This window comes from Vanellus vanellus, assembly GCF_965231255.1.
Source record: "Vanellus vanellus genome assembly, chromosome: 8".
Classification (NCBI taxonomy): domain Eukaryota; kingdom Metazoa; phylum Chordata; class Aves; order Charadriiformes; family Charadriidae; genus Vanellus; species Vanellus vanellus.
In genome coordinates, this window is record NC_138913.1 from 26,614,163 (window position 1) to 26,637,437 (window position 23,275).

At 42.5% G+C, this 23,275-nt stretch overlaps 1 protein-coding gene across 1 annotated transcript in view; it reads left to right on the top strand.

The window, feature by feature from the left end:
- The first annotated feature begins 371 nt into the window (after window positions 1-371).
- Window positions 372-23,275, top strand: part of HS6ST1 (heparan sulfate 6-O-sulfotransferase 1) — a 196,579-nt gene continuing 173,675 nt past the window's right edge. The window contains exon 1 of the mRNA XM_082486982.1: window positions 372-1,279. Coding sequence (XP_082343108.1) covers window positions 762-1,279 — 518 coding nt within the window. The 5' untranslated portion in view covers window positions 372-761. The remainder of the gene's footprint in view (window positions 1,280-23,275) is intronic.

Here is a 23,275-nt window from a genome sequence, read left to right on the forward strand (position 1 = left end):
ACGGGGGCCGAGCGACCAGGGCGCCGCAGCCCACCCGGCTCTGCAGTGCGAGTGATTGCAGCCGGGGCCAGGGGAGCGCGGGCGAGCGGAGCGTTGCCGGCGGCGCCCGCAGCGCCGGGCCGAGCCGCCGAGGCCGGTAGAGGCTGCGGGCGGAGCCTCCGAGCCGAGCGCAGTGCGGGCCCGCCGTGCCGCCGCTCGGTGTGTGCCCGCAGCCGGGCGGGCTCGGGGCGGCGCGGGCGGCGGCGGCGCTGTGCATGCCGGGCGCGGGGCGGCGCGGGCAGGAAGCGCTCGCTGCCGGCCGAGCCGAGCCCAGCCCGTGTGCAGCCGGCGGCGGGGGCGGGCGCTGCCGTGCCGGTGCCGCTGGGGCTGGGGCACGGCGGAGTGCCGCGGCGGAGGCAGCGGCGGGATGGGGTTGGCTTCCTGAAGCGGCGGGGGAAGGGCGGGAGGGGGCTGGTTTTGCATTTCGGTCCCACTCCGCCCCCCTCCTGCCCCTCTCTCCCAAGTTCGCCGCTCTGCCGCGGCCCCTCGGAGCGGCTGCGCTGCGGGCTGCCCCTGCCCCGCTCCCGGCGCTGCCCGCGGCGGGGCGGGCGGGGACAGCGGGGAGCCGAGGCAACCCAGGGAGCGGTCCCGCCGCCCCCGGGGAGGCTCCGCTCCGGGGAGCAGTGGGGGGAGGCGGCTGGCACAGGCGCCGGGTTCCGCCGCCCGCCCCCCGGCACCGCCGCCGTCTGCCCAGCGCTGGCAGCCCCGGGAGATGGTGACACATGAAGCGTGCGGGAAGGACCATGGTTGAGAGGACCAGCAAGTTCTTGCTGATCGTGGCCGTCTCGGTGTGCTTCATGCTTATCCTGTACCAGTACGTGGGGCCGGGGCTGAGCCTGGGTTCCCCCAGCGGCCGCTCCTACTCGGAGGAGCTGGACCTCTTCCCCACGCCGGACCCGCACTACGTGAAGAAGTACTACTTCCCCGTGCGGGAGCTGGAGCGGGAGCTCGCCTTCGACATGAAGGGTGAGGACGTGATCGTCTTCCTGCACATCCAGAAGACCGGCGGCACCACCTTCGGCCGCCACCTGGTGCAAAACGTGCGGCTGGAGGTGCCCTGCGACTGCCGGCCCGGGCAGAAGAAGTGCACCTGCTACCGCCCCAACCGCCGGGAGACCTGGCTCTTCTCCCGCTTCTCCACCGGCTGGAGCTGCGGACTGCACGCCGACTGGACCGAGCTCACCAACTGCGTGCCCGGAGTGCTGGACCGCCGGGAGAGCGCCGCCGCCAAGACGCCCAGGTACCGGCCCGCCGCCGTCTCCCCCTTCCCCCTCGGGTCGCGTACCCGTCCGCCCGCCGCCGCTCGCCCGAGCCCTTCCGCTGTTGGGTCCCCCTCCCTGTGCCTTGCAGCGTGCTGCTAACGTGCTGTGCCCCAACCTGCCCAGAACCTTTCCTCAGTCGGTTCACCTGTCCTCCCCTCCCGCCCTCCAGGCTGTGCCCTGCACCTTCCCTCTGCATTCCCAGGCAAATATCCTGCTCTTTCCCTCCCACGTACCTAATACACTGCACCCTCAGCCCATGTTCTTCTGCTCTAGCAGCCTCTGTGGACCCCTTGGCAAGCCTATGTATTTGCACCACTTACTCTCTTTTTCTAAACATTTAGTCTTCATCTCAGACCTTGCTCGCAACCTTTTAGTATCCATTACACCATACCCTAGTCTCAAGCTTGCCTTTGTAATCAGCTTTGCCCTAACCTGTGCACCTCTTTTCCTCCAGCTGGAATTGTTCTCCAGTGCAACTGAGGAGAGGCACACCAGACCACCAGTCATGTTTATCCCCATGTTTTACCCCCCTAGGCTGCCTGATAGTTTTTTGCACATCACAGAAAACATCCCTTGAACACCCTTTCATATGTCCCTTACTGTTTATCTTACCGGGAGACATGAGGTAAAGTCTTTTGAGAAAAGGAGCTACCTCGTACATGTTCTGTATGTCTCCCTCATCTGTGCACCAGGAGAGAGAGAGAGAGCCATCCTAAAGTACCCCTCAGTGCATCCCCATTGAACACCCAGTGCATTTCCGTCCTCTTATCCCATTATTTCTCTGCCTTGGTCTCTGTATAAATGATCAGCTTCAGAGGAATTTTCTGTTCGAAGTACTTTAGTAAAGACAGTGGATTATATTAAGATCTCTAAAGATTGTGTTCTTTTAGCTGAATATACCTTTGTGTCTTTCATTTCAGGAGACAGGTTTTTTAATTTATCGCTATTTTTTAACATCACGCACACAGTCGTTGACATATCAGTGTTTTTATTACAGCACTTTGTAATATGTTTGCCTTAAAGTTTCATTCTTAAAGGTGTCCAAGATCTTATGCTAACATTTGCTTATGCCATATGTTTTATTTATATGCATATTGTTAAGACCATACATAATCCCTTTAGTGAAAAGTGGTCATTAGGAAAGTATGTTTTAGCATCATAAATGTTTTTTCAAGGTGATTTTTAATAATTTTTCTTTCATTGGAGCTGTGTGTGATTGCCAGGCTTCTTTATTGTCTCTGTCACGATTGCTGCTGTTTTCAACCCGTTTCAGTGTTAGTCATCCAAGTACTGTGCTCAGATTGCTGTCATGCTGCCTGACCCAGGTGCAGCAAACTGGAGTATGAATCTAAAGGGCTGAGTATTCAGGCTTTCCTATGCTTGCTTATTTTATTAATAAGGTGCTTGAAAACACCTATAAGTAAAATATCCTCAGCCCATCTGGTTGTTGTTGAGATTTTAGCGAAGTGTTGTAAGGAAAAATGCACAAAGTTCAAATCAGATTTAAAAAAGAAACAAAAAATAACCCGTTTTGTGAACCTTGGCACTTGGCTAGCAAACCATTAACTTTATTTAAAGACCTGCATGGTTTTACAAACTGTCTCAGAGCCTCGTGTGCTTCCATTGGCAATTTTGTACTAAAACTGCTATGTGTTCAGTATTTAGCTGTCTCATCTCACTTAGCAGTTGGGTTTTTTGTATAGGTACGTGAGAATGGGGCACTTCAGATTGTGAAGTAGTAATTAAATTCCTTATGGCAACTCATAGGAAGTTGAAAACCAAAGCCTATTGCCTCATCTCAAATGCTTGTAAATAAGATTTTCTTTGCCATTTGTCTTGGAACATCAGGAACTGTATGCTTCTATATACTTCTTCACTGTCTTGATTTTGGATGTGTAGGAAAAATGATTAATCCTGTCCTATTCCCTTACATCTCTGCATATCCAGAAATAGTTCTGCTTAATGTAGTCTCTTTCCTTCCTTTAAATCTAAATTAGAACTTGGTTTTCAGCAGTGTAAGAACTATGGTGTGGAAGTTTTAGATAATCTAAGGTTTATTGCTTTGGTCTGTTCATTAAAAAAAAAAAAAACCAAAACAAAACAGAATTTACTGTTCATTGTATCCTGGGGATGGTTTTGGTGCAATGAACAGCTGTTGGTTATTTCCATAATACTGTCCTAGGATACAGTTGTACTGCAGTCCAGTTTAGTAGGTACCTTCTCCAAACTGTTATTTATTTCATGTCTAAGAAATTGGGAATAAGAGACAGGCAATGTTTGTTTAAAAGAAAAAATTGTTAGATTTTCTTTGTTAGTCTTGTATTATGTCTGTCACGCTAAGAGTAATATAACTATTTCTTCATTGTGAATGTTGGATCTCTTACATTGAAACAGTACATGTTTTTACATAAGGCATACTCTAGAGAGGCTACTGTTTTATAATGGAGTTGAACTATGAAAATCTCTCTCAGAAAAAAAAAAAAGGGATCAGCAAACAACTGTTCTGTCAGGGTTCACTCAGATTCTAATGTTATCCACTCTTGGTTTTGGAGTACAGTCTTCAAATTCAGCTTTTAAAGCTAATGTACTGGTCTCTGCATTTACTACTTAATTCAGAGTTTAAACCTTTGTTCTTCCAACTACATGTTTATCCCCCAAAACAAAACAGCTGACTTGTGATTACAAATAAATCTGCCTTCTAGTGAATGTTGGAAAGCATGAAGGTCATTCAGTATTGCCCACATGTACAAATCATGAGCTTAAAGCTGTTAACTTTGTAAGGAATGCAGTTTTATCACTGCACAGTGCCCTATTGCACTACATTCCATAACCTGTGCATGGTACATAAATTTACAATGCAATTGCTATTTTTATTGTTCTTCTGTTCTGTGTTAGACTTAATGATTAGAAGCCCTAGATTGCCAAAGACTGCAATTTTATTTTTGCCTTCTTTCTTTCTTTGTTTTCACTGATGTAGTAAGCAGTTGGAGATGGGTGTTTTAGCTCTAATGGGTTAGCACTCTTAAAAAAACCAAACAAACAAACAAAAAAAAACCCAAGCATAAAAACCCAACGAAGTACTGGTTCTCATCCCCCTCCTGCCCCCCCACTAGTGACTTTCCTTGTTTTGTATTCAGAAGACTTCTGGACAAGCACTTCTTGAAGCAAATGTTATGTTTTATACACAGCCAGTAAAAGAATGAGATTGATTTGTTTGGGGGCTGTAAAACTTGGGACTCCAAGGAACTCTGAAGCTGGCTGTGTTTATCAGTTAAGTCACTTAGCTGCAGTTCTCTTCATGGCTTTAGAGAGGGTGGATTCCAAGATTTTGGGAATGGAGGCCTATTCATTCCTTGTACTGTTAGGCACGAATAAATGCTGGAAGAGACTCTTTTTTTTTTTTTTTTTAAAAAGCAGATTAATACTAGGCTGTGTGCTTTGAGTCATCATGATGATATTTCAGAAAGCAGAGGCTAAGCAGTGTCTGTGAACTGCTCCCTTAAATTTGTCTCACCTAAAACTGCAAGAGATCTAATCTCTTCAGTTGGTTCTGAAAAAAAGCCAAACTTTCCCGTCAGCTGAGTTCTTTAATTTGGCTTACAGAATTACAAAAATCCGTAAAGCGACCCGCTAGTAACTTGTCCATCTCCTCTGTTAAAGGACTGAATAAAAGCCCTTAGAGGTGTTGGAAAGGCTCCCTTGTTAGCCCCTGGAGGAAATGTGATTCAGTGCCCTTCTGGCTGCATCATTCTTCTGTGCTGCCCACACAAGAGCAGAGCTAGGTGTTCTGAAGTTGTCCTTGTAGAACACTTCATGCGTGAGCTTGACTCTAATGTAATGTGCTGCAGGAACAATAAAATAAATAAATTGCGCTGAAGGAATTCTACATGCTTCCTCTCCCACCTCTTCTCAAAAAAACAAAACACAACAAAAATCCACAACCAAACAACCTAGGCTTTGTTGCTGTCCTGCTGGTTTCTTCTGTCTTATGAAAACAAGAGCGTCTAAGCCGGTGTTCTCCTGAAGAGACATTACTCACGTGGAGAGGACTTTAAGGCATACAGCTCCTTTAAAAATATGTTTAGTGCCAGCTGCCAGTTGCTGTGGAGAACCCATGTACTTGGTAGAGTGTTGGAAGGGCATTGCTGGCTCTGTGCTCCCCCAGCTCACATGCGTGCTCTGCCTTCTGTTATGCTCTTTCAAGCACTGGGTAGATTATTTTTTTTTATTAGTAGTACTTTTAATGAGCCACCTCAAGACGCTAGCTTAGTCTTGGCTTTGTGTACATGTTTCTGTACTAATCTGTCATAGAAGTTTGGTTTCTGAGTTCATCTATGGACAAAAAAAATTTCTTTGTGATTTTTTAAAAGCATGTGCATGCTGCCAATTTCAATATTCTTTCTCTAGATTTCACATGCTTTAGAAATAAAAAAATGTAATCCACATACTTTTATATAAGAAATCTATGGCAGGTTAGTAAAGCCTGCTGTTAAACAAATCAGTCCGAGTTTTAGAATCTGTCTGATAAGCTATTTACAACTTGTGTTTTGGGTGGGTTTTTTGTGTATTTAAAAAAAAAAAACCCAAAAAAAAAAAAAACAATTAACAGGGCTCAGTAGTTTGTTAGTTCGATTTTTCTGAAGTGTGAACTTTCACAGCTTCCAACCACATATCTGTCCCTTTGCAGGGATCTGTTCTTGATGAGGTTTTTATTATATGTGTGCTTAGGAGCTGCAGAGACACGTTGTCAAGAGACCAACTGTTTGAGAATGAAAGGCTTTACCAAATGATTTTTATAATATTAGCACTTTTTAAAAGCTTAGGCTGATCATCCTTTGTGGATCTGTGTGTGCTGGAGGTTGTGAAATACCTGTCTGCAGGGAGCAAGGGGCATTTTTTCCACTCGCCAGTTCAACTCAGGTTAGTTTCTCTTATGGACTGGTGGGGAAGTATCAATATAAACCTATTTTCAGTAACGTGATTCTTCTCTCAAATCATTAGTATGTGGAGTATTTTAAAACCTGCTAGTCTGATATGAAAGTTTTTGCACCCGATTGTATGCACCAATAAAGCCAGGTTGGTCTTTCAGAGCCAAGGGCTGGATATTCTGAAGGGCCAGATAGTTTTGCAGTGAAAATCTTTAAATTTGATGTAGTAACTAAAAGTAGCTGAAAGTTGGAACTCTTCAAATAGCTGCTTTAAGCTTGAGGTACTGTATTTATCTGAGCTTAAGACTTTTGGCTAGTACACCAAGTTTAATTACTCTTAGTATTTTTTAATTTTGCTGGCAAAGCAAAAGGATGTGTCCTTAGATATGTCCCTACTTGAGTATATACGTATACTAACCCAATTTTGCAAAACTATGTATTTGGCTGTTTTTCGTTAATCTTTAAAGAAAAGTTGTGTCATAACATAGTAATCTTGTTTTTCTGCTTAGAAGTTTGCAAACACTCTTTACCCAGATCTCAGATTTTGCCTTTTTGCCCTTATCCTTTCCCACTCTAGTGGGAATATATAAATATATAAATAAAAATGTATGTTATTCTGAGTAAAACCTTTGATAATCACCTTTTTTTTTTTTTTTTTTTTTTTTGTGGTAACCAACAATTCAGAAATAATTACCTTAAAAGAGCTGGCTTGAATTTTATTAATGACTGAACTGGATGCTTTGATATATACTCCCAGTGTAAGGACAGTCTTTAAGGAATGGTCCACTCTAAATGCACAGCTGATATATTCTACCACACTAGTGCATGTAAAGTTTTTCAGGTTAACTACTTAGAGATTACAGTTTGTAACACTTTGTGTGGAACATCTTGGCCAAACCGATGCCATGCCCTATTGTCAAGGCTCTGCTGAATGGTCCTGGTTTGTCAGTTTGAAATGCCGAATAGAGCTCCTGTTCTCTATCACTCATTGAGATACACACACACTAAAATTGCTGTTCCAAACTAATGTGATCTTGAGCAATGCCACCTTGTGAACTTTATGTCGTATCTTGAAAGAAATCTGCAATTTAAGAAAATTGTAGTTCATTAGTGCTGTAGGGGCTTTAGGTGAAAAATAACGTGTGATCTGCAAGTAGGTGAATTTGATGTCAGTTGATAGAACAGCTGCAGACTTACCTGGTGTGACTGGGTGGGACATGCCTGGGTATGCGTGTTGAGGCCTCTTCCCTGCAGAGGACCGATGAAGGTCTTTAGGTGGATGTTAGGACGCGAACTGGAAGAGGTCATACTGCCTCTTAAGAAAGCACTGCTAGAGGAGATTATGTTATAACTTGGAGATTATTACGATACTGCCTTCCCTCTTGGCCATCTGTTTCTTCTAGGAAGAAAGAAGAGATTAGCCTCCTCTTGTGGCCTCTTCCTTCATTGATTTGCAGGGTTAGACTTACTGGGTTTGGTCAGTAGTCAGCAGAAGCTTTTGGCTGTAACCTGGGACCTGTTTTCTAGAAAGTAATTCGGGATGTGCAGGCCTGGAGTTATTTAAGAAAACTTCTTTGAGTTCATTTCATAGGTGAAATTGATATTGTGCCTTATCTGAGTCATATTTGTATGCATTGCCCGCGCTTCCTGCTCTCATCAGAGTCCTAGATGACTCCTTGCCAACATGTTCTAACCCAAATGTTAGTCACAACAGTGACAAGCAGAGCCACAGAGGAGTTGTGATACAGATTAGTCAAAGGGGTTGTGGTGTGGCTGTGGTATTCTAGTTACTTTGACCTGGAAACAAAGAGTGACTTCACAGAGAGAACACACCTGATTTTAAATTCAGTTAGGAATATCTGGCTTATCAACTATATTACACATGTTCTGAGTCTCCCTGCTGTAAATCCTGCTGTCTTTTACAGGTTGTGGCTTTTGAACATCTCAAAGTGGGAAAGCAGCATGGACAAGTGCCTTCGGTCAGTCATAGGACCAAGATCACTGCTTTGTGTCTCTCATTTTCGACTTCCACTTATTTGGCAGTAACTTTACCAAATCTGTCATAGTAATGCTTTAAATAGGTAATGTTGTGAACACTTGAGCTTGTGCTTGCTTTAGAAAGCCAAAGCGGCATAGCCTAACTCCACAAAGCTTATCTCTCTTTGTACTTGTATTTCCAGGAAGTATTACAGCAGAGAGAAATTTTCCATTATTGACTGAAATTGTGCTTTGCCAAGCAAAGACGAAGCATGGTCCTCCTAACACTCACAATTGTGATAGATGCCAAGTCAAGATTTTTGATGGAGTCTTGCTTGATGTGGATGGAGAGGAATGATACTTAAACACGAGAAGCAAATGGCTTCCTTAACAAAGATATTAGTGCTGGTGTGTTGAAAGAGTATATGAAGCACAGGAGGAACCCAGAAGTAGTCCGTTATAAATTCTTTTGCTTCTGAAATGGTGGTTGACCTTAAAAACAAACAAACAAAAATCTTTACTTGTTGTAAAGGAATTTAAGTGAGAATTGATGAGGAGAAAATAACCACTAGCACAGATTCAAGGCAACACAATTTCTGTAATCGCTGTTTGATGTATTTTTGTTCACCCTTCTATTTCCGTAACAGAGTACTCTGCTGAAAATCCAGTCTGAGAATCTCTCTGAAGAGTCCTTTGGAGATTATTGCCACAAAGACACAAAGAGCCTTGAACACCTCTGTACTGTAGCGTGTCAAGTTTCAGATCTGAAGAGGATGCTTCAGATAGTCTTGTGTGTTACTACCAAAGGAGGAGCTATTTACCAATGCATGGCGAGTGGAACCTGAGGGATCTCATGACTGGAAAAAGTGTTTTCAGGAAAGGTCCATGCAGAGAGAGGTCATAAAATGAAAAGCACATCACATACTTAACAGGGCTTAGTTGTTTCTACTTGTATTAAATGACATACGTTCATTGTCATTTCTGTGCTTAGCCTGAGAAGTATGATATACTATACTGAATGTTGCTTCATCCCTACAAACTGCCAAGCAGAGCTAAGGAGATGAAATATTGTGGAGCATTTCTGTTCCAATGATGCATCCAGAAAGCATTAAGAGATTCCTGTTGTCCACTGCTAACTGTAACCTGAATTTCTTAGCAGTCCTCATTATATAGGTCTTTCACCTGTGTATCTCAAAGCCTCTTACAAAGTATATAGTAAATAGCAACTGATGTTACATTCATTCACAACCTAAAACAGCTCTTAAGCGGTCTGTCTTAAAGTTGCCTTTGACCATAAATCTCAAACTTACATGTTAATGTACAGACCTCTCCTGCCCAGTGACTTTGTCTCTTTCAGAAACAATTGGTTTCTTAGCATGTTATTACTACTTTGCTCTGTACTTCCCTTCCTTCCACCCTATTAATGGTAGATTCTACATAATAGCTCACCTATGTTTTTATAGAGGAAATATTTCACAATTTCCTGCCAATTTAAACAAGAAAACAGTGATTTGCAATTAACTTTTTATGGTCTGACTCTGTGTTTTGCTTCATAACTAATCTCCAGCCTATTAAGCAGAAATTCTTTGATTACACCTCACTGCAGATTGAGATATTATTATTCCTTTTATGGAGCTCTTCTGTGTGAGGGGGGAGACCTCTGAGCTTCCTGAGCCACCTTTGCATTTTTGTTTTTAAAATATACCAAATTTCCTTTTTGGTTAATGTTAATCTTGAAGTACTAACATGACAACTTCAGTTTTTTCTGGCCAAATGGCATTGCTTAGAGTTTCAAAGTGCCTGGTGACTTTTCTTTGTCTAGTTTCAGATGAGTTGAAAGGGGCCTGGTTTCTTGACAAGTGCTAAAGAGGTAGAAGTGCTGCCTTCTAAAAACTCCTTCAATGTATTGGAATTACTGTACATTTCAGCCTTAGTTCTTGTGACATATGCATGTATAAGATACCTGATTACAGGGAAATGGTGACTTTTGAAAGAAGATTTTGTGAAGAGCATGCATTGTTCTTTCCTTTTTATCTTAAACAGCTTAAAGAAAAAAGTATTTTTTGTATTTTTCCTTTCAGGTCTCTCAGAACATTTAAATGTCTAAACAAATACTGTAAAAATAGAACTGACTTTTTTGTTTAAATTTACAGCTTTTGCTGCCATGACCCCCTTGCTCTCAGTAAAGATTTTAGCTAGGATACCTGTGACCCTATATCAAAGCGTTGGGAAAAAAAAAAAATCAATGCCTGGTAGCTAAGACAAACAGCAGCAGCATGCTGACTCGCCAGTTTCCTGACAGGTTTTGCTTTCCTAGTGGAGATGGGGAAAGAATAAGGAGCACAAGAATCGCAGAGTATAATCATAATCAGTCAACCATGCCTTCTGTTAACATGCCTTAAGTCATAAAAGACCAGATTACCTTCTTCTGTTCTTTGCCTCTTTCTCTTCTCTTCTCTTTCTTGCCACCTGTACCTTTTTTTAGGTCTTTGAAAGAGAAACGACAGATGTGACTGGGGTAGTTCTGCAAGGAGGAAGATTGAACAGATTTGTCCTGTCTGCTGAAGCAAGTACAGTAGGGGTCATTTGGATGAAAAACCCCATTACGGGAAATACTTCATCCATTGTATACTGTACAGGAAAGCTGGCACACACGCATAGGAGCCCTTTCAGATGAGGAAATAAACTTAGCATCTCTTCTAGGGGGACAAAACTGGAATTTCTTGTTCCAAGGATCTGAGTGGAGTTTCCGTTACTGGTTAGACTGTTGTGGTTGGTGTTATTGCAACACATCCAAAATAAGTCGTCTTGAGCCTTTTTTTGTCCTGAAGTTTTTCTTTGATTTATTTGACCACAATTCCATATGTTTAAAAATGATGGCATCTTTCTTGTGTGTACATAGCATGACTCCAGTAGAGCCTTAGACCAGGCCAAAGACTTCACCATTAATTTCACCATTATTGTAGTGAGATCCTGTGTTTTTAACAATCGTATTGTGTTACATGTATCAGGATTCCTACTGTTGCTACTGGTAGCTTTGGTTTTGAAATGTAACATTATGCTAAAGACTAATGACTCAATATTGCCCTTCTTTATTCACGCCGTTATTTGGGCAGAGTATTTAATTCTGCTCTTCCTCTTATACTTTGCAGACAGGCTTTGTGTGTTATTTCTGCATAATATCTGAACAACCTTTATTCTCCATCCCCTGAACCTAACACTTTCCTGCAGACCAGAATCTTCTTGGGCCTTGATTACTTCAATACTGTCTTCCTGAAATTGATAAATTAAATCTTCCACTGTCACTTTAGAGATCTGTTACTGCCTAACCGTTCTCACTCTCGTAAGTTACTAGAAGTAGGACTTGAACTCTGAATCAGCCAGTAGTCTCCACTTCCATCACGTCTTGAATTTTTGGGCAAATTCAGTCACACTTTCTAATATGCTTTATCCCCATATCAAGGGAGAAGCTTCCTGTGTTCCTTGGTTGTTGTTCATGACTGAGAGTTCATAGACCTGCACTGTTATACACATGATGAATGCTATTATCAACGGACAAGGTTAGCATAGGTGTTTTGATTAGACATCCTCAGAAACGATTGGAGCTGAAGCAGGAGTTGAAATGCTAGGGTCCTTTTCTGTCATAGCTTAGTTTACTTGAAGGATGTGTCATCTTTGTTTAGATGCCCATGACTTGACTCTTCATCCTGTGTGCTGTGCAAGCCGTGGTCAAAGTAGTCCCGTATGCCCAGAAAGTCCTACGATGTGCTCCAAACCATCTGATCACTTTTTCGGTGCTTCTGAAATAATCCCTTTAGTAAAGCAGTGAAATCAGCTATATTTTCTTAGAAAGGGAAAATGTGTTTAATAGGATGTATTAGTCTTTGAATACTTTACACTCTGGCAAGACATCACGTGCTTTGTTAAATTACGGTAAGTTAGAAGAAGGTGAAATAACTTACTTAAAGCTGTGCTTGTATTTTGCTTGTGTTTTGCCCTTTTTCCTTTTTTTTTTTTAACCAACGCTTCCTCCCATAGCTCTGTGTGATCACCTTTTTCCACCTTTCTTAGTCATGGTGTGAATGTAGTCCTCTTACCATTCTCATGCATGTAAGAGTTTCTGAGACACAAAAATGTCCTGTTTTCTATATTTAATTTGTAAACTTCTTTTGATGGAGAGAATAGTCGTACTCCAGCACTGTGAACCCCATGTGTTCCAGAATATGGGGGGGGAATCCATCTGTTTTCAAATGCTGGTTGCGTCTTGAGATTTTTATTTGAGTTTTCTTTTTGTTCTGATCCTTGAGGAGCCCCTTTTTTTAATAGGTTAGAAAGCTTTAGAATTGCAAAATGTAACTATGCCAAAATCAGAAACAACAGTTAATCTCAACAGTCAAATTTAATACAGTCAATACGCTCAAATCTTTTGAGTGAGGTATTGCCATCTTAGGATGAGCCTCTTAACAGTACTCAGAAAGGGTTGTTTTCGTGACTTTTACTAAATTGGATGAAGCTGACACCTGTTTATGCAGCCAGTCATATGTAGCAACACATGTATTACAGAAACTCAAAATCGGCCAATTACTATTTTCAGCAGTTACACTTTAATAGCAAGTTACCAATTTTCAGCCCTGAGGGTTCAAAAGTCAGCCAGGCTCTAAGCAAACAAGTGGGCTAGCAGTTTATATGAGAGCATTATTTTCTTTTTTTTTTTTTTTTTGAAGGAAATGCCAGCTTCAAATATTTAAATGATTAAAATCACCAAAAGATACATGAGGTTTTATTTTTAAAAATAACCCTGTCATTGGCTGTTTCTAACAAGAGAGGGCTAATTATAGGTGATCTTTTACTTGTGACTTGGATATGTCAAAAAGGGACTGAAAAACAGCTGCCACAGTTCCATTAGTATGAACTCGGGTTTGGTCATATGTCACGAGGACTGATGTGACTGCCACCAAAGAGGGAGTATCAGGAAATTGTTTAATGGCAGGAGAAGTTGTAGTTAACTTCTGGTTGTAAAAGGAGCATCTGAGGTTGGGGACAGAAGAAAAATGAGATAATCGATCTATAGCTGAGGATGATGAAAAAAGAAGAAACATACCTTGTGTTGACTAGGATTTTCAGGTATTACATGGTTTTTTTAGTTACCAGGAAAGCTTTTTGTTAAATAACCATAAAGTCTTTGATCTTAATGAAGACATAGTTTGAATTTCTTGCCTTTCTTTCCCCCAAATTTCTTTGCCTTGGGAGTTCAGTAGGATTTGACACTGAAACTGTGTGTACTTGTTTAAAGGAATAATACTACGACTATGACATGCAAGAAAAATACTTGAAAAGTCTAGTGTGAATAAATATAGTGTGTGAGACAACTAGCTTAGTAAATTTTAAAGTCATTCTAAAACATATAGATCTTTAACTGGCAACTGCTAAGAATATATTTTAATAACATGTTTTAAGCAACTCCTTGGAAGAATTATTTGGCAAGTTCTGTATAACTTTTAAACTTGCATAATTTTGAAATGGATTAACTTGCAGTGGCTGTGACATAGAAGTTTTACACAGTCCTTTCAGTTTCCTCAGCTCGGGAAACGGGTTCCTGTGTGATAAGCTAGTGGCGTGGTAAGTGAGCGTGGCCAAACATAGTGTTGCATGAGGGGAAAAAAATTGCGTATCTTCACTGCCTGGAGGTGGCTGGCTTGGCGTGTCGTGGAGTATCCCGCTTGCTCAAGCAGGGTCTGAAGCCGTATCGCTTTCATGGGCCTGTCAGTCAGGTGTTTGTCTGTCAGGTTTTCCTTGAACTTCCTTTTCTCAGAAACATTACTGAAGATTTCTCTGGATTATGTTTATGCCAGTGGTTCTTATCTAGGTGTTAACCTGCCTATGACAGCAGTTCCTGGGAAGAAATATTCCCATAGTTAGATGGAATGTTTCCACAGTGCTTATAATAGTAGCTGTCAACAGGAGAAATACACTTGTTTTGTCTGAGCCTTTGAAATTGGTTGATGAAAGCAGTTTTGTTTACTCTAATAGGATTTCACCAACTGGAAAGCAGTAGGAAATTGTCCATCCCGTTTCCATCCCAGCAAAAGGCCCAGCCAGGGGCGTGGAAGTTGCATATTATAAAAGCTGGATGGCTGCCCATATTACTAGGTACTTCAGGAAAGCTAGTAGAAACCGTTCTTAAGCCGTCTGTCTGTCCCAGCTTGCTCAGACAAGTTTTTATATTTGTTTGACAGTGCTGAGACTGGGTTATGCACACTATTTGCACAGCTAGCTTTTATGTTGCTAAACTGTAAGGTGATACATGCATGTGGGGAGTGCTGGGCTTTGTGACTGTTCAACTCAGGGTTTTTTGAGCTCTCGAGTGCAGGGGTTGCTTCTCTCATAACACCGGGGGGAACCATGCGTTGTTCCCCACCCCCTGTCACCAAAGCTGTTAAGCAAGTTTCTCCTTTGACACTGGCCCGTGGCAGCAGTACATGAAGGAAGAAGCACTGGCAGCAAACTCTTTGGTGCATAAAAAGGAATGGTTCTTGCTATACTTGGATGTCAGTTTGTATTTGTGAATAGCCCAGGCATCCTCTCTAAAAGGCAGCAGAGAACTTTGCCTACTTTTCATATCCAGGGAAAGTGCTACTTACCACCTGACTTCAAGTATTTTAATAACAGGGGTTTTTTATTGCATTTTCTGTTGCATATATCACCTTGGAGCTCTTTTGAAGTAGGTTGCCTGCATAAAAATGGAGAAATGCGTGTATCCCATTAGTTTTCCCAGTCTTGAAACCACAGATGACAAAGCCGTTACCTAGCAAAGGTATTGTCGTGATTTAGGCCAAATCAGCTACTGGGGACCTGGGGGACCCCAGATAGGACTGACAGATGCTCCCCTCTACCTCTCTTCAAAGAGAGAGGCAGAGGAGGAAAGAGAGACTTAGGAGTTTAGAAGAAACTAAACTACTTTAATGAAATGTTAATAATAAAATAAAAAGAAATAATGAAATATATACAAAACCGTATCGAGTTCCCGAGATGACAATCACGACACCAGCTGGCACTGGGGCAGTCTCAGGCTGGACTCAGTGACAGACGGGAACTGGATTCCGGATCAGCATTCAGGATCGGGACCACAGGCAGACGAACAGAGTCCTCCCCAGACGTCAGCCATTGAAGGAAGAAAGGCTGACCCTTTGATCCCTCAGCTTTTACACTGAGCATGAGGCAGATGGGATGGAATACCCTGTTGGTCAGTTTTGGGTCACCTATCCTGTCCGCTCCTCCCCACAGGTGGGACCCCACTGCGCTTTTCCGCTTCCGACCCTCCAACGGGGCAAATAACAAAGTTGGTTGGCCTTGGCTGTTATAGCAGGAAGTATAAGCAGGAGTGTCTCTGCATCCCATGCCTGGGCATCAGCTATAAACATTGCTCTTATTGCTCTGAGAGAGCGAACGCTGACTGCACAATATGCAGTTAATTTCAGTAGTTAGAAGAGGCCCAGCTAAGAAGCGAAGTTACTGAAAATTGGTTCTGTTTTACCTCAAACCAGGACAGGTATGTAGGGGCTATTGTTCTTGAAGAGTGTATACGTGGGATGTGTATATGTGCATAGTCTGTTTCTTCAGATTCCTCTACAGTATAACTGTTAATTGTTGTGCCATGCTGAGCTGGGAGATTATGTGTTCTTTTCATAAGTGCAGAAACAGAGGTAAAGGTTAAACTGCTTGCTATGGGATATGCCAGGACACCAAATCTAGGATTACAATATGTGCATCCCAAGTGCTCATCCATGTACTTACACTAGTAGGTTATGCCTCACCACAACGAGGGTTCTACAGTACCGTCTTTCCTGTTGCAGAATCTGCTGAAGGAGTGAGCTTGGATTGGACTGTGTAACAAGGTAACCATGAGAAGATTTCCTGTCACTCAATCAGGTGCTATAAGTAAAGATCCTCTAAATCAGTTTTCTAAATATCCTGAGACAAATGCAGAACTAAATCTTCTTCCAGACTGTCCACAGCGTGACTACTTCTATTTGGGAATAACTTCCCCTTGAGGCTTTCTCTCAAAAGGCCTTCTTGATGAGAGCATTTTCTTCCTTGTGCTCTAGCTAGTGTTGGAGGGGGAGGACTTGGCACTTGAGGTGTAGTTGGACTATGATGACAATATAAATCACAATAGGAAGGGTGCAACTGCGATTTATAAAGCTTGCTGGATGATCAATCGTTTCTCCTGTAATACCGCATGGATAGCGGTTGGCTATGATAAAGCACTGGTTGTCAGTGTAACACCCAGCTGGAAATCTTGCAGAAATTGAAGGATGGGTTCCTTGAACGTTTGGGAGATGTGGGATGCTTGGTCTGCCAAATACTTCAGGCAGGATGAATCCACCCCTTTCCTAACTAGGACATTTCCTGACTTCTGAAGTTATTTGGGGATTGTAATGAAAAGCCTATTTTCTGGATTGAAGCCTGGCCAATCCCAAATCTGGAAATAACTGCTCATGAGAGAAAAAAAAAAAAAAGTTATATTTGTCAACTATACTGTTGTGGGTAAGCGAGATTTAGAGACTCTTGCCTAGTGCAGAAAGGATCTGAGAACAGCTTTCTCTTACGGAAGTCAGTAGAATTACTTACAAACAAAGAATTTGTATGGCTCTTTACTCCTTCTTTTCATGGGAATATATGTTTGGATGTTTGTGAAAGTTTAAACCGAACCAAGTTAAAATAGATGCATTAAACTCAAGCAAGGTGCTATATCTGCATGAACCTTGACATCTTGAATTATTCTGAAAATAATTTTGTAATCTGTGACAAAAAACAAAACAACCTAATACAGATTGGAACCAGAGCTAGTGAATTCCAAAGGTGTCAGCTATTAAGTTCTTGGATACTTCAGGTTTTACTGTATAGTGCATACTGTAATATCCCCGTCTCAAAAAGAAAAAACTCTTTCATGTCAAGTGGTCTCTCTGGGGTCAGTGAGGAGAGAATATGAGGGGGAAATGACTGGGCGTTAACAACTTCCCACAGGATAAAGCACAAACAGTCCTCCCTTCAAACAAATCCAGTCACTGGATGTGAGTAGTAACTCTGAATCTTAGTGGATTTCTGCAATTAAGAATACAGGCCTTCGTGCTCCAGAAAATAATTAAGCGAGTGTTTATAGTGGTGAGGGAACTCAGAGTAGGAGCTGGTTATACCAATTCATTCCGGTTATTGGCCTTTCTTCCCCCTTCCTATTTGTAACTAATTTAAACGTGACTAATGGCTAAAGCTAAAACTCCACTACATGTCACATAATTTTTTTTTTTTTTTTTCACATCGCTTGATGATGCAAGTTGAAACAAAGGCCTAGTTGTTTAAGCTCCCTTTAAAATCTATAAAAGTTCACATGCTTCTAAGCCATGCTTTTAAATCACACCTCCCAGCCTGTATGGGAAAGCTACAGGCAAGTTTTGAGAAATTCAGTCTTCATATTGTTCAGCACACAGCTGATGGTGTCACAGTAGAGAGAGGAGGAGTATAAGCATGAGAATGGTACTCGTAAGTGCTCTGCTTGGTTAGAGATGGAGTTGGGACCAGTGCCTTGAGGTCACGTAAGGAGGTATCTGGAGGTTTTTGCCCCCAGGTCACTAGATCAATGCAGAACGTGCTTAATGTGCTAAAAGCTCATATCCATCTGGTCAGTACTTTAAATGCTGCTCTTAGGTGACAGATGTCCTCTGTACAAATGCAGCTATCTGTATGGCACTAAATAGACCTCTGGTTCTTTTGCAGTCTTAGTTGAGCATGTAAGATTGCATTAAATTGAGGAACTGAGCTATGTGAATGGGCAGATCGTTCATGATGTCCTAAGGCTTCCTCTGATTATTTCTGATTTCATCAGCTCGCCTCTCTGTCATGCCAGAGTGCTCTTCTGCTCTTTGTAAATAAAATAGTGATGGTAGAATGAGACACAGGTACAGAGCATGTCACTGCTGTTGGAGCATATCTAGAGCAGTGTCAAAACTGCAATCCTAACCTCTGTGAATCATATCCCTCTAGTTCTGTGATACAAGGAGTATCCAAACGTGTATTCAAGTGGTCCTGGGACACAAGGACCAAAAATGTTTAACTTCGACTTACTCAGATTAGAAAAGTTGTTTCAAAGGCACACAAAATGGGCAGTAGGAGATGCCCGGGCTTTGAAATGAGAACTTTTGGACATAGTCACAGCAGGAGTCCCTTCAGTAGCTAGGGCAGGTACTGGGTGTTCTTATTTCTCCTTTCCTTTGTAACGGCACTATACAGCTCTGAAGAAGTGTTTAGAAAGACACTGAATTGTAAGCTCGCTCAAGAGGCAGGAGCAGCTTTCTGATACCAGTTGGCAGAGAGACAGAAAGAGACACCGCATTAGCACCAGAAATAAACATGGGGCTGGGCTTTCAATATGGAGTTGGGCTTTCTCAACATTTGTATAGTTTCGTAGTTTTGGTTCCTGTTTAATTAGAGTTCCCCTAGTTTGGGAGAAGGGAGGGGTGTCTGAAGTGGGAGCTGTGAGGGGCATGACTCTGTTAACAAGTTAGTGCGAGGGGAGGGCGTGGATTGCTGGCAGGTCCTTGCTCTGCTCGGCCTGGCTGGTGCTTGCTCCTCTCCCATGGTAAAGTGCAGTGTTTCAGCCCCAGTGGAAATGGGTAAGCTGCTTCACGCCTCCTGTGCGACGAAGACACATGCACTGATTTCATGGCATAAGTGGCATGCTGTAAATTTACGTGACAACATACCTTCAAATATTATGATGTAAAACCTATTGTGTTTGGATTGAGAGGAACTACAGTACTACAGCTGGTTGCCTGTCTCAGAGGGGAATCTCTGCCATATTCTTGAGTCAAAAGTATTTGCTCACTCTTTTGCTTGCTGCAGCAGTCTTCACCAGAGGTAGGAACTGTTTCATCACAGTGTCAGGAGGTCGGGTACAAATGTTGTACAAAGCCTCTATGCATTAACTCCATTTCTGACACACTGGAGCAAACAATCTTTAACAATATTTAATTTATTTTTTTCTCTTTTAACCATTTGGTGCCACCTCCCCTTCCCTCTTCATGTCTATTCCTCTATATCAGGAGAAAAAGAATTGTAAATGCAGGCACTTAGCTAACTCTCAACCTGAGAAAGATGGAATTGGTTTATTTGGCTGGAAGCCACAGAACTAAGTGAACCTGTCAGAGGATTCTTAGCCACTTATGAGAAAAGTCTGGGTTTACTTTCAACAATTTATTAATGAAATTCAAGCACGGATAACAGTTGTGGTTCACGGTCTCAGGAGAGATACACTAAAGGGCTTAGTTTCCAGTTCTACCCTCAGAGCTCTTGCGGCAGTGGGAGAGCTCAGAACTGGGCTGTGGCTCATCCAGCTGTCGGGAGATCAGGTGTCGCACTGAAGACCGCTGTTGTAGTATTGATGTAATCTGGAGTGGACAAAAGAGGATTCATGTCTCTGACAGAAAAAAAGGGTTGGGCTGTTCGTGGAAACTTGTAGCTCAGAGCAGTTGGTTTCATTGGCAACAAGACAGAGGCACTGGTGCAATTAATCTTTGCCTGGCCTTGTGTTGCAACACTGCTTGGGTTTATGTGCTGCATCCGATTGCATCCTGGTAGAAAAGGAAGGCAGCAAGAGGACACTGGAAGGTACCTTAGTTCACTAGCCAAGAATCTCCATTTGCCTTCAGGCTTTTCCTGGCTTAATTTTGTATGGCTTCAGTGAGGGTGCACTGTTATTCAATTAATTCATAGGGTGCTGTCTCAGACAGGTTGTTTCCTGGGTTTGACTAGTCCACATCTGCATTTCTGTTTCCACGAACAGAGAGATGTGGGAGGTTTAGATTGTGGGAAGCTTTGACAGGCACCATGCACATGTCAGGTTCTGAAAAAGTAGATTTGGAACAATAGCTTTCAGGAAAAACCTTCTTGACACTGGTTGACCTTTATGAGAATTGCTGTACATGAGCAGACCACTGCCTAATTTTTAAGTATTTTAGCTCTGTCATGTGATGGTATATAGGCATAACGTTTAGCGTGATCAGTTTCAGCAGCTCTGATACTTGTTTACCTGTGCAATCAAGCCTCAGCAAGAAACGTCAAAGGTTTGAGGAGTTTGGTTTTCTATTCATTGTCCTTTTTGAGTAAAGGAAGAGATGGTGATGCTCTCAGTAGCAAGAAAGTTTCCTGCTTTTTTTTTTAATAGAGGAATTTGAAGGGGTGGAGTAAAAGAACGTGGTTTATTCTTTTGTTTCATTTTCCTCTCCTTCAGAGAGCAGATGTTGGAATTATGTTTATGTCATCCCAGTGCTAAACACTTGCCTTGACATAAGCAGCAGCAATACTGGAAAAAAAAGAAAAAGAAAAGAAAAAGAATGAAAAGTTTTATGCCATGCCACAAAGCACGTGTGAATTACTGCAGAATGTTGACTTGCATTTCTAAATTTTGGCAGGAAATGAGGCAGGAAATGCTTTATTAGAAACCTTGTCCAAAGAACCTGTAACGGCACAATTTAATCATGTTGGCAAGGGACTCTGGAAAGGTGCTTGAGCTTTCACCAAGCGGTGAGAGCATCTATATGTTTTGCCAATTGTTGCCTCTTGCCCCGCACACTGACGTTTCAAGAGAACAGTCAGTGTTTGCTGAATGGGAGCATGGAGGTGGTGGAAACAAAATAAAGCAACGTTTTCAACTCCAGCACAGTCTACTTTGGCATGCAGCACCCTGCTTTTTCCACAGGGATTTGTGTGTTCTGTGGTGTGTACCGGACTGAAATTAAGCACCTGCAACATTAATTGTAGTGTCTGCTATATGAGTCCATTTATCTGTATACATATGCGTATAATGAGTCATATTGTTCTGAAGCTTTTCTGCATGCTCTCGTCTATGAACAGTTCAAACTATGTACAGAAGGCGTCACCAGTGCTGTGATAACATTCACGTTCTTCTGCTGAACTCTCTCCTGGTGTCAGTCGTCCTTTCAGAACCCAAGGGCACAAACTGCTTCAAAGGTACCTCAAATTAAATTGGCGAGAATCTCATAAATTTGAATCTGGGCCTGACTACTCCTCAGTTATAAACATTTATCTCTGTTATTGCTAGGCTGTTAACAAGAAATGCAGACCTGGGATTTAGTTTTAGTAAGTGCCATTTGAACCTTACATATAAACACTACAAATAAACCTCCCAGACTAAATGGAAATCCGACATAATTCCTTTTGAGGTATCTGGATGCTTTGATATCTTTTCTGCAGGTAACCTGCTGGTCAAGAATTAGGAGTTGCTGCTCCCGGTCTTCTCTTGAAGGTTGTTTCTCTCCTTACCTCTATATGAAAAATTTCATTTTTCAGTGCTACTCTCCTACTTTCAAACGTTTCTCTTGCTGCTGATTGTAACTTCACCCTCAAAAGGGGTCATTCTACAAGACTCCCACGAGACATCACTGTAGAGCAGACCTGTTCCCTATTCCGCTTTTCCTATTAGACATGAGTTAAGGTCCTCAGAGCTGACCAAAACCAGTCATGGTCTAAAGATGAAGACTTGGTAAGACTATTAGTGATAAGTATCTAACAGTGAATGTGAAGTTCCCAGATCTTTCTTTTGCACTATAGTAAATTGACATGAAACAGCCAAGTCTGTAATGTTCAACTCTTCCCACCCTTCAAAATAGAGTGACTGCATGCAAGCTGTCTGTTGGCAGTGTCGCAGGCCCTTGCTAATTCCTGAGCTATGCCCAAAATTTGTTTGTGAGATCATTGACTGGCCTGGACCAAAATCACACCAAGGACCAGCAATGAACAGTGCAATAGAGGAATGTTCTTTGGGTGGCATAATCTAAGTGTGTAGTTTTTTCCGCTCCTCCTCCTCCCCGCTGTATAGCGTGCATCATCTGCAGTGCATATTTAAGGGATTTAGAAGGGAAGTGCCCTATTATCTTCTCTGTTTCCTACATTGCCATGCGGCTGTCCCATACCTAACTGGGAGTCTGCAGAGAGGCTAGTCGATGAAGGAAGCAACCATCTGTAGGAAATTGGAGATGAGTAACTGAACTGGAAGCTGAGATTAGTATTGCGTCTCTCTTTCTGGCTCCACCTTTCCTTAGAAGGAAAACAAAACGATTGTAGGAATTCTAGAAAACTCTGAGAGTGGGGATTTGGGGTTTCATTGTAGAGGAAGTAAATGATGCACAAAGGGAAAAAGTTAGCATTAGGTTTTGCAGTCCAGCACCATTTCTGAGGTTTAGGAATGAATTTATTTTCCCTGACTTTGAATGACTCCTTGCTGCTCTTCCTTATCGAGGTAAAGGAGGAGCAGACCGCACCTCCTCCGTGTCCCAATGACAAATTAATCGAGCAGTCTTGATCTTTTTGGAAAACAGCAGTGATGGAGTCTTCAAGTAAAATGATAATAGGGCATGAGAACCCAGGACAATCTCAGAGTTGCTTAATCACCACTTCTTCCCTCTTAACTCTGCCTGCTTCTTCCTTTACTGAAATGTCTTTGATTTTGGAACAAGGAAAGAGGAACTGGGAAGTTGTTTGCAACACTCAAGAACAGGAAGCTGCCCTGTGGTTTCCTTGGTTTTTGTTTGTTTGTTTTCCTGTTTCAAGGAGTAAGAGGAACACTTTATGTCCTGTTCGTTGGGCAGCATCTGTATGGCAGGTACACTGAGTCCTCAGATCCCTAAGGCACCTTGCAAGCACTAAGTAACCCCGTACCACATGCAAGGCTGCAGAATGCCCCTTCCTGCCCCATCCTTTGGCCTCTCAGGAGGCACACACAAATATCACATTGTCAACCCAGAATGGGAACTCCAGCACCAGGAAGGATAATATTGCTCCTGCCTTTTTCTCACGATTTTAATGGCTGTGTTTTGATACTTGTTTTGGAAATAACTTATTTTATGCAAACCTGTCCAAGCAGCATTGGAGCATTGGTGCATTGGTAACTGAAGAGCTGATTCTCTCGCAAGTGTTTTAATGTGATATAGCGCAGCATGTTTGTGAGGACTGCAAACCATCGGGCATGGGTTCTGTGTCTGCTTGGGCTTCCTT